Raw genomic sequence first — 10,846 nt, 5'->3', positions numbered from 1 at the left:
GTTTATTATTTCCTGTAAGGAAATAGACTGGCTCTAATATGGACTCCCAAAGAGTGATCGAGTAGTGTTGTTCCTTCTGCTTTGGCGATTCTTACACTAGCCCCTCCCTGCTTCATCTGATCTGAAATACATTTGAGGTGTTTGTCTGTCTCATATCTAGTTTCATCTTTTGTTGTGTAACATTTCCTCTTCCGATTTACTGTATGATTCTCCTCCTTTCATATTTGTAATATAGAATGCACTTTTGACTAAAATCCTGGCTAGTTACGAAAAATAGCAATGTATATTCTTTAAAGATGTTTTTTTAAATTTTTTTTTTAAAATCAATATACTTTTTCCCCTCGTGTATTTTTAACCACTTAATGTAGCATTGCATATTTTATTATTGTCAGTATCTGGTACAAAATTGTGCGGCTTTATACTGTCCTGGGTTTTTTTTGTGTGTGCGGGGGGGGGGGGTTTGTTGTTTTTGTATGTTTGTTTTTTGGAGATTGAGAAGTTGAAATGTTGGGCCTTTTTTTAATAATGTACATTTAACAGACTATCTGCTAACTTTCAGAAGTAAAAAAACGAGTAGCCATAATTATCACATATTTGTGTGCTGTCGTGTGTTCTTCTCCATCAGATCCTATGTGGTGTTGGTAGCTTTCAAATGCACATGAAGCTATCTTTGCATTAATGGTATCCTGTTCTCACAGCTTATGGAATAACATTTCACAGACTCAGCTAGGGCTGCACAATTATTCAAATTATTATCGAAATTGCAATATTGACTTGTACAATATGCATATCGCAAGAGGTGGCAATTTATTCTTAAACGCCATGAATGTAACATTCAAACGTAATAAGGGTCCCCTGGGAAACTGGCCAACACTGGTTCCTACCCTGTCACAACTTCTACTGTACCTTGCTTGTTCTTTCGTTGTCATGCCAAACTACACCAAGCATAGAATCAGCAAGGCTATTTTTATTTCTATGATTACAACAGTTCAGCAAACTGTTTTGATCTAAATTGCAAGTTAAATCATAATTGCAATATTTGGTAAATATCGTGCACTTCTAGTCTCGGCCCTACATCACATTGTCTGTTGCAACGGTGACCACATGTGTCTTGTATACAGACAGGTTGTAACTGAGGAAATGCATCATGTTCACTAAGAATGTGACAAATACTTTTTTAAACTGAATTTTCATCTAAATTCAGACCCCCCCCCCCCCATTGAATGGATAGTTTGACCCGCCATTTTGAGTCACAGGCTGATAATATAGAAAAAACAAGCTGTACAATCAGTCCTGGACTAAACAAATCCGTCACCAAGGTGGAAAGCTGTGGTTGAAGTTGTGCACCATGTTGAGAACCAAAAGCGGGTTTGTCGCCAAGCCTTCATGAAACAGGGCTGTTTTCCATAGTTAATCGAAGGTGGCTGTACTATTCATTACTACATTGATTTAATCAACAGGGGTTGTGTTCTGATTGCTTAGTCATGTTTGATACAGGCTCCAGACGCCTACAGCTCTGATTCTGGTCATTCCTGTTACACAGGGTTTTGCAACTCGCTGACCTCTTTCTTTCACTCCTTTTGCAAGCTGGCTCATTCTGTACATTTTGTTCTCTTTTTCTATTTTCTTCTGATTGTTCCATCTCTGTGGTTGCAGTCAGTTTTGTGTTTGTCGGGTGATGTTTGTCGGGTCACTTGACAAGCTCAACTCTTGTGAGTGGATGTGATTCTATCAACAGAAAGAAGCTGATACTGATCAAACGGCTGCAATCACTGCATTACCAAACAGAGGCTGTCCTTTATCTCTCACCAATTGATCTGTGTGGCAATTCCTTGTCTGTGGCAACAGTGTGTAGTTATGACCTGGGTCTGTGGTAAGTCTAGTAATCCCTGTGTCTTTGGCGACGGTGCTGGAGCACTGTATTCCCTTTGGCCTTGTGTGCCAGTCCAAATAGGTCAAGTCTTCTACACCCCTGACCTTTTTTAGATGACCCGACTCGACTCCATTGTTACCTGGCCTCACAGCTTTAGAAGTCTTAATAGCACAATGTCCAGGGGGGGGATTTTCCTCAAGGAACCGTTCTAGAGATGAATAAATGAAAGGCTTGCACAAACACAGCTTGACGGTTTCCAAAAAAATGTGCTTTAATTTTAAGCACCAAAAGACCACTGCTAATGAGCCTTGTTGTAAGCACTGCTGGAACTCTTAGAGCAGTCCTGTGCATAACTAGACAATATTATGCACCCGTTTTTAATTAATAGAACTGGGTTTGCCAGGAAGGAAGGAAGCGGGAGTGGTTTGACATGGAGGACGCCACATAAATCACATGACAACACTTTAGCTTGATTGTATCCAAGATCTTTTAAGCAGCTCTCAATGGGAACAGTAAGTATTTTAACAGCAGTGTATTGGGCTGCAGTGTGTGTGTGTGTGTGTGTGTGTGTGTTCATGAGAGTTTGACATGTCTCTGCCTTCAGGAAATGAGAAGTGAAGATCACCAAGTACATGTTCCAAATAGGTGGGTCCACGCCACATCAACCAGGTTAAAGGACACCCCACCCACTAGTCCCTTGACTGTCTGTGTGTCTGTTTTTGGCTTCATGAGTGTTTGTCTGTGTTCAAGTGCTTGCAGATGTTTACTCTTCATCCTGTGGAGACCCTGTAGCCAGAGCAGGCTATTAGAGCAAGACCTAACAAAGTTTATTTTCAGAACCTGATGTGAGAGAGAGTCGATTACTGACATTTTTGCATCACAGTTCCTTGTTGACATCACAGGGTTAGAGAGGATGTGAGTCAGTGTTTGTGTTCTATGCAGATGAGAAAGAGAGCGCGCCAAGCTAGCTCATTTGGTTCCTTGGAAGTTGTGGGAATGTGTTTTTTGAGAGGGGGGTGTATCCCAATTGGTTCTGGGAACAAAGCCGTATGTTTCCTAAACAGTCAAACTGAATAAGTAGTAGATAAGTAATAAAAGTACAAATTTTAGCCTGTTCTGGAAAAAAAGAAAACATTTTTAGGTTGCAGGGAGGTTTTATAAACACTGAGAATGGAAATTATAGGTTACTTAGAGTTTGTTGAATAACTTCCTTACACCTTGACCAAACCGTCTTCGCCCGTGTGTGCGCCATTGTGCCTGACGCGTTCATGACACGCAGGCTAAAATGCCAATTCATTCGACCGGTCAAAACACAAATGAGACATTCAAGGACAGATTGCTATTGCTAGCTAATTTGTCCTGGGAGAAGAAATACATAAGGTCTTTTTTTTTGCTGGATCATTGTAGAATTTTGGCACATTTTGAGTCATCCAAAATCATGTGTTCTCTACTCTGACAATCAATCCACTGATCAAATGGGAAACCTAGTTAGATTTTTAGTGAGATTTCTCTCTTCATTCAGTTTTCTTTTTCTTCTGTGGATTTTATATGGTGTTTGGTAACCAACTTTAAGGTGCGTTACCTCCAACTAGACTGGAGTCTGGACCTCCAATCACCCACGTGGGTTATTATGCTCTTAGAAACCCATGGGTAGATGGGAGAGGTGGCGTGTCTAAAATAGAGCCAAGATCTATTTGAGCGCCTGGCTACGCAGATCATGTGAGCAGTTGGGATGAAACTATTTAATAACACATGTACATTTTTTTTGCACGCAACACGGCTGGTTTAGTCACCATCTTAAAAGTTTCAATGAAGGTTTCAATAAGACTAAACACTGCTAGCTTGTTTTAGGTCAACTTTTTGTTTTACTCCAAGCACATAGGAAATTAATTTTCACGTGTCCTAAGGCTTTAATCATGCAAACACATAAAATAAAAAAATTATGACACGGCGTCTGAAATTTGAAGCTCTGTTCCCTATCCATGCATGGAATTAGTCCACTGGGCCACCAGGTTGGAGCTAGCGTTTAAAAAAAAAAAAATGTAAAATTTTTTTTACATATACAAAGCAACATTCCCAGAAAGTTGTGGGAAGGTATGCAAAATAACCATAGCACAAACACGCCCTCATCAAGCGCTAAGAAACATGGTTCTCAGTTATGTTATGTGCTTGCTGGGAGTGGCAGAGGAACGTGTGAGTGACTGACTGACTCACCACAGCACTGATTCTGTTTGTGAGTGGGTGGTCAGGTTCATTCTCTTGCACTGTTAGTGGGAGAGGGCCAGGGTGAATACACAGCACCAGATATGTCTGCACTCCCATCTGCGTTCAGAAATAGTCACTTCCCAACTGCTAGGCATTATTGGCTCTTTTGGCAGAGAGGCAGGAGGAAGGGAGGCTGTCTGAGAGGAGATAAAGACATGAGGGGGGAGGGTAACCTGCTGGGTCGCAGTGGCTGAGCATTCAGAGGTGCAAATGTCTTGTTTTCACCTTTTTTCTAAACCACTTGTAAACCATTCATAGTTTATTTTTCCATAAATTTGAACATTGTGCTCTGTGTTCTTGGTGTCACCCTTGGGTCAATTAGGGATGTGTGGTTTGCACACACAGCAAAAAGGCTGTAAATGATGTCACATAACAGGCCTATCTTGTGTACATACCACTAAGCAGTTTTGTTATGCATACATTGAGAGAACACAACAAACGGAATCTCTCCCACGTTCTCTGTGGAGGCTGTGCTGAATGATATTCAAACCAGAATCAACCAACCTCTCTCCAGCCTGTCTGCTGCTCTATGGGTTCACTTACACTGGATATTGGAGGCGGACGCCAAATGGCCCGTTGTTGCGTAGCCTAGGACGTCATAATCGTAGCAAGCTCAGTGGTTTTGACAGCCAATAAAACGAGCTGAAAGCACCCTATTCCTCGATAATCAAACCTATATATAACCAAGTGATGGTCAAGTTCGAGACTGGACAAAGTACAGCATGCCGGTGACCAATTCAAGAACATAGGCACCTTTAGAGATACTGCGAGGGACAACCGTGCCGTCGGGACATGTTTGTGGACATACATTCTTACTGGTACATTTTTTGGTATTGTCCTTTGATCTGCAAATAAGATGAATTATTTAGTAAACTAGCCGTCGGGACGTTTTCCAGTGCGTAAATACAGCGCGTTCACTCGTGGATTAGAAATACATTTGCATAAAGGCTAATGTATCTATTAGATGTTCATCAGTCTACTCGGTTTTTGGAACAAATTCTTATAGGTTAAGTAATTGATATTCCTGTGAAATGGCATAATATAATGCGCTACTGTACTATATTCATTGCATACATTTGTATGTAGCCTAATATTGTATGAAGATGGTTACATGACATTATTCGCCTACAGCAAGAGCTGCAGAGCGCGCTACATTTTCTGGCATTGTAGAGAATTACAACATTGAACAGTGTCCGTCTCTTGGGGTTATTTACAGGGTTTTCCTGTTCCTTAATTATCCTCCTCACTTTACAGATCCCATGCATTGGTTGATAGTGTTCTAGGAACCCTCTGTTGACAGCACGGAACATTGAAGGTCAGTACAGTATGTTCCGTTCTTCTCACTGATTCCTTGCAGATTCAAACAGAGCATCGCATGACGTGTAGGCTGGCGTAAAAAAAAAAATGTCTTGATTTAAGATATCAGTTTACTTTGCATGCTGTTGACTCATGTGTATTACTTGGTCTTATTACGTTTCTATGTTCTGCAGCTTCACAGGTGCAGGACATCACAGCTGTACCACTTACATAATAATGTGACTTTACATTTTGACGTTTCAAATGGTAAAAAAATCTGTATTGTAGTACTCTAGTCCAGGACCAGATATGACTCGACACGACCAGTAGGGCCTTTGAAAATATCTCTTTGTTGCGTAATTTAACATACTAGCTACAACATCAAATGTTAGAGATCTAAATGATCTAGATATCCTTACAATGTGCAACAATGTAACTGCATTTAGTACCTATAAAAATGGTTGCGTGGCAGCTTAGCACAGCAAGTGACTTGTGACACGACTCGTGACTATAAAGGACTCGGACTTGAAGACTTGTGACTTGCTCTGACTTAATGTGGTTTCAGGGGTAGAAATGTATACTAAAACATCAAGCACATGTTGGGTGGCTACCAAGCAGAAATGCAACCCACGCTGATATGGGCAAAATGATTATTTCTCATACCACTTATAATCTTTCTATTTCAGGTCCATTGAAAAAATAAATTCTCTAAATGTTTGTATTTTGTTTGTCTTTTCCTCTTCAATCTTTACTTTTTACTCTGCTTCCATCCTCCTCCTCCCTGTCCTATTAGACACATTCTTCCCAGAACCCCTACCTTGTGTTTTCCGACCTGCCTCGTCGTGAACGAGAGACCAAAAGGTGCAAAAGAGCGGGATTTTGGTGCCACTCATCTCAGTAAGAGGTTGTGGCAAAGCCAATCATGAACTGCTTTGGCTCTCCCCCAGGCGAGGACGTTACCCCCCCACGTTCCAGACGCTCTGCAAACAACATGGCCGCCAACTCAGCAACACCCCCCTCTGACAGGCGCTTCCTCATCATCTTTGACTTTGACGAGACCATTGTGAATGAGAGCAGTGATGATGTGGTGGTGCAGGCGGCCCCAGGGCAGAACCTCCCCGCCTGGCTGAAGGACACCTACCGGCCGGGCCACTACAACGAGTACATGCAGCGCGTGCTAGCCTACATGGCAGAGAAGGGCGTGCCCGAGAGCGCCATCCGCTCTGTCATCGAGAAGATCCCCGCCTCTCCCGGCATGCTGGCCCTGTTCCAGTTCCTCCGCCACCGCCCCCCGCAGGACTTTGAGGTGGTTCTGGTGTCTGATGCCAACACCTTCTTCATCGAGTCCTGGCTCCGCCGCGTTGGGGCCCGCCAGCTCTTCGTCAAGATCTTCACCAACCCTGCCACCTTCGACAAGGATGGCCGGCTGGTGCTGCGCCCCTTCCACTCTCACAGCTGCCTGCGCTGCCCGGAGAACATGTGCAAGCAGGTGATCTTGAGGGACTATGTGATGAGGCGGACGCAGGAGCGTGGGCGGCCGTTCCAGAGGGTATTTTACGTGGGCGATGGGGCCAACGACTTCTGCCCGTCACTGATCCTGGGCCCCCGGGACACGGCGTTCGCCCGGCGGGACTACCCCATGCACCGGCTGATCACTGAGATCCACGAGGCCAGGCCGGGGGAGTTCAAGGCTGTCACTGTGCCATGGGCCAGTGGGGATGATGTGGTGGAGCGACTCAGGAAGCACGCAGAGGAGAAATAATGACGCTAGGGGGGCACCTGCTCACACACACCCATGAACAAATACTCAGAGACACACGCACATACACACTCATACACAAATCACATTCCCAGATCAAATACCCACAAAACCACATACTGACACACATCAATGAAAAAACACTCTACACTCAAGAATAGAGCATGCCAATTGAACAGGCCTTTGATATATTGCCTGCGACAGACAGTGTCACACTTCCGCTCAGTCCATCTGTCTTACTCTGACTCAGCCATAGAGCTAGAGATACTGTAGAGATACTGTAGTCTTTCAGTCCAGCTCCTCATACTCTAGGCTTAAGGTCAATGAAAGATAGCAACCCAATAAAAGCATAAACTCTGTTAATCATTACAGAGACCTATGCCTTAGTTGATACCCTACCAATCAGGCCAGTATTGAGTCAACCAAGCTTTTACAGGGATTGATCCTTCTACGCTGGATTGAGAGGGAAGAGGAACAAACATACATCATTGACTGAATAGGGGGTTCTGCAGTGATACATTTAGGACTGATGTATTACCTATATCCCTTTGACACTGAGCTTTATTGGTTTATTAACAGTCAAACTAGGTCAGTAGGGCAGCAGATCATGTTAGTTAGTGGCCCGTTCTCTGACTCTAGCCCTCTCCAGTCCACACAATGGCATTGTCGATGCTAAATGAATGGGTGGCTATTCCAGTGTAATTATTATCTTATATTATCAATAATGAATGGTGTTTACTTGTTAACAGTGCTCTTTGTGAAATAGAGAATTTATGGCTGATCAGGGAAAATGTAATGTGACAACATCGCCATCTACTGGCAGACCTAAAGATTGCAACTGGAGACCAGTTTGGGAAAATAAGTTCAAATGTAATGTACCATATGGCATAACTAAATATTGTCATTTTAAAACATTTATTATTATTATTTGTGTATACATGTCTGTTTTTAATATGTACCATGTACTTGTTCCACCACCAGCAGGAATATAAAGCCATGAACTTAACTTCTGAGTCTGTACTTTAATGTCCTATCCTAACACACTGTATTTGCACCCCACTATGTTATTCTCTACACATACGTGCCACTGGAAACAGTGTTTCTTAAGGCAGCAGCACAATAGGCTTGAACTCCATTTAGATGCGTTTCGCACCCATGCCTATGCCACACCCCTCCCTCTCAAAACATTAGACCACGGAGGATAATTAGCTGTGAAATAGGCCAAAACCAATGTGATAAAGGAAAGGTCTATATAATGTCTCCAAAGTGGGTAAAAAATAGTTCACCATGACACCAAAGAGATTATGAATATATTCTGTGTAATCGCTGATAAATGCATACTTTTGGTTCGACATATTACAAGGCCTACTGAATTACAGAGGCAGATTTGTTCCTCATGCCAGTCATCTGACACCCCAGAACTATGCAACCATCAATGAACAATTGTCAATTTCCACAACAACAAAAAATTATAATTGTGCCAACATCGCTTGAGCCCCTGAGGATTTATCCATTGGTTGTATTATAAGCAGGCCTAGCCTATCTAGAATATATCTATGACACAAGCCTATCTAAAAGATATCTATGACGTTATACAGAATTTGAGAACAAGAACAGTCCAATGTTATTGTTTCACATAATGACTGTAACCACTTAAACTGTTTACCAAGAGCAGGCTATTAGAGAAAGCTAGTTTAACAACTTATATATCGTGATAATGGTTGCAATACATCTGCATTTGGCAAATATATGACTGTCGTTTCCACCTTAAAGGCCCAATGCAGCCATTTTTATATCAATGTCAAGTTTGAGTTTGAGTAATAAAAGCTGTCATTTGAGTAAAAATTAAAACCCTTACAGTAATGATTTTCCAGTAAAAAAAAGAAACTAAAATAGCTTTATAGCCAAAACCTATTTCTCAAGCATTAATTTTGCTAAGAATGTCCCGGAGTGGTCTTAGTGGGGCGGGCAAAACTGAAAACTAGCTGTTATTGGCAAGCAAGTTTGGAACTCTCTTTGTCATTGGTCTATTAACTTATTTACTGCCTGGGAATGTCACCAGTGAAGCTGAAACATGCAAAAAAACCTTCTGATTAGATGGTCCTGTGTAGATTGTATTTTCAACCAGCAACTATTAGGAAGAAGCATAACATTCACCATGTTTCCATCCAACCATTTCATGCGGATTAATTACTTGATGTATGAAAAACTCACGACCGGCCTAATGGAAACATGAAATGCCGGTACAATTTTATAAATGCTGACAGACAATTTTTTTATTTCGACATGGTGGGAACTTTCTGTGTCGGTAAAATGATTTATGCGGGAAATGGCGGTGGAAATGCCTTTATGTACAAATATTGATATAATAACCATCAAATCGAAGTCAACTTGGAGTCACGCGAGGATATGTTGTGTGGTCCTCCCACTACGACTCAGGAAAGCTTGCAGAGTATTAGGCTAGAGATTGAGCTCCCGAGTGGCGCAGCGGTCTAAGGCACAGCATCTCTGTGCTAAAGGCATCACTACAGGCCCTGGTTCAATTTCAGGCTGAATCACAACAGGCTGTGAGTCACATAGGGCGGCACACAATTGGCTCAGCGTCAGTCTAGGTTTGGCCGGGGTAGGCCGTCATTGTAAATAGGAATTTGTTCTTAATTGACTTGCCTAGTTAAATAAAAATAAATCAAATAAAGATGAATAAGTTATGATTAACTTCACAGGGTGGTGAACGTGCAAGGTGATGAGCTTTATGCTTCTTTACAATAAATATCAAGGGTCTTATTCTTGTGCCATGATGATCGATGATGGGCTGCCGTTTTACAAATACAAATAATATCACTCTTATAATAATAATCTCATAATGTAGGTAGCCTACCTTCACTGTATCTGCAAGATGTTGGCTAGAGTGCTTGTACCAAGACCATAGTGGACATATTTGCTATATAAAGAAACAGTTTTTGTGACAAAACCATCAGTTGAAGTTGAAAATGCGATGGAAACCAATTTAACTTGTATTTATCATTCGGTACATGTGAATTTAACAGCAAATTTTATTTTTATGTGCACTATGTCATCAGGCACAGCCTTTTATCCACAAAAAGTCAGTTTGGTAGAAACACATTTCTGGTGGGAAAATGCTCATATTGTTTTATGCAGATTTTAAAATATGTGCATGATAATCTGTCTCAAATTGTTTGGAAACTAGTAGCTGCTGATCAAATCTTTTGTACTGCTAAAATAGTTTTTACAATGTTAGTTTAATTAGCTGTTGTACAATATGATACAAAATACAGAAAACAACATTTTGAGTGCACTAGGCCTTTATAACAAACCTACAAATCCATCTAACACAAATATTGACTTTCAGTACCAAATATCTATCCTGAGTTATCGCGCTTGTCGTTCATGTAAAATATGCGCCTGTACAAAAAAATATAGCCCAGGCAAGAGACTTCGCGCGCATGAACATTTTCTTCCAAATATATTAGCAAATACAATATCTGTGGACTGTACATGTTATATACATTTCATAAAACAAATAACCATAGATATATTATTTGAATATCATTATTTTTAATGCATTGTACTTTAATAAAATATACAATCAGGCAATATGAAGATAGTCTACATTTGTGCATCACCTACGCTCG

The 10,846-nt window shown here is 41.4% G+C and overlaps 1 protein-coding gene across 3 annotated transcripts; it reads left to right on the top strand.

Annotated features, from left to right (window-relative positions):
* Positions 1-4,800: 4,800 nt before the first annotated feature.
* LOC139421142 (probable phosphatase phospho1) lies at positions 4,801-8,199 on the top strand. Of its 3 annotated transcripts, XM_071171746.1 has the most exons (4): positions 4,811-4,956; positions 5,393-5,453; positions 6,228-6,295; positions 6,382-8,199. In XM_071171746.1, the coding sequence occupies exon 4, from the start codon at positions 6,426-6,428 to the stop codon at positions 7,194-7,196; it is 771 nt and encodes a 256-aa protein (XP_071027847.1). In that variant the 5' UTR covers positions 4,811-4,956; positions 5,393-5,453; positions 6,228-6,295; positions 6,382-6,425; the 3' UTR covers positions 7,197-8,199. The 3 variants fall into 3 exon arrangements, with proteins under 3 accessions (XP_071027848.1, XP_071027846.1, XP_071027847.1); XM_071171747.1 differs by lacking the exon at positions 6,228-6,295 and having other exon boundaries at positions 4,801-4,956; XM_071171745.1 differs by having other exon boundaries at positions 4,801-4,956; positions 6,228-8,199.
* Positions 8,200-10,846: the final 2,647 nt, after the last annotated feature.

This window comes from Oncorhynchus clarkii, chromosome 12 (assembly GCF_045791955.1).
Source record: "Oncorhynchus clarkii lewisi isolate Uvic-CL-2024 chromosome 12, UVic_Ocla_1.0, whole genome shotgun sequence".
In the NCBI taxonomy this organism is placed as follows: Eukaryota; Metazoa; Chordata; class Actinopteri; order Salmoniformes; family Salmonidae; genus Oncorhynchus; species Oncorhynchus clarkii.
Note: the sequence above shows the minus strand (reverse complement) of the source record. Positions and strands in the feature narration are given on the sequence as shown.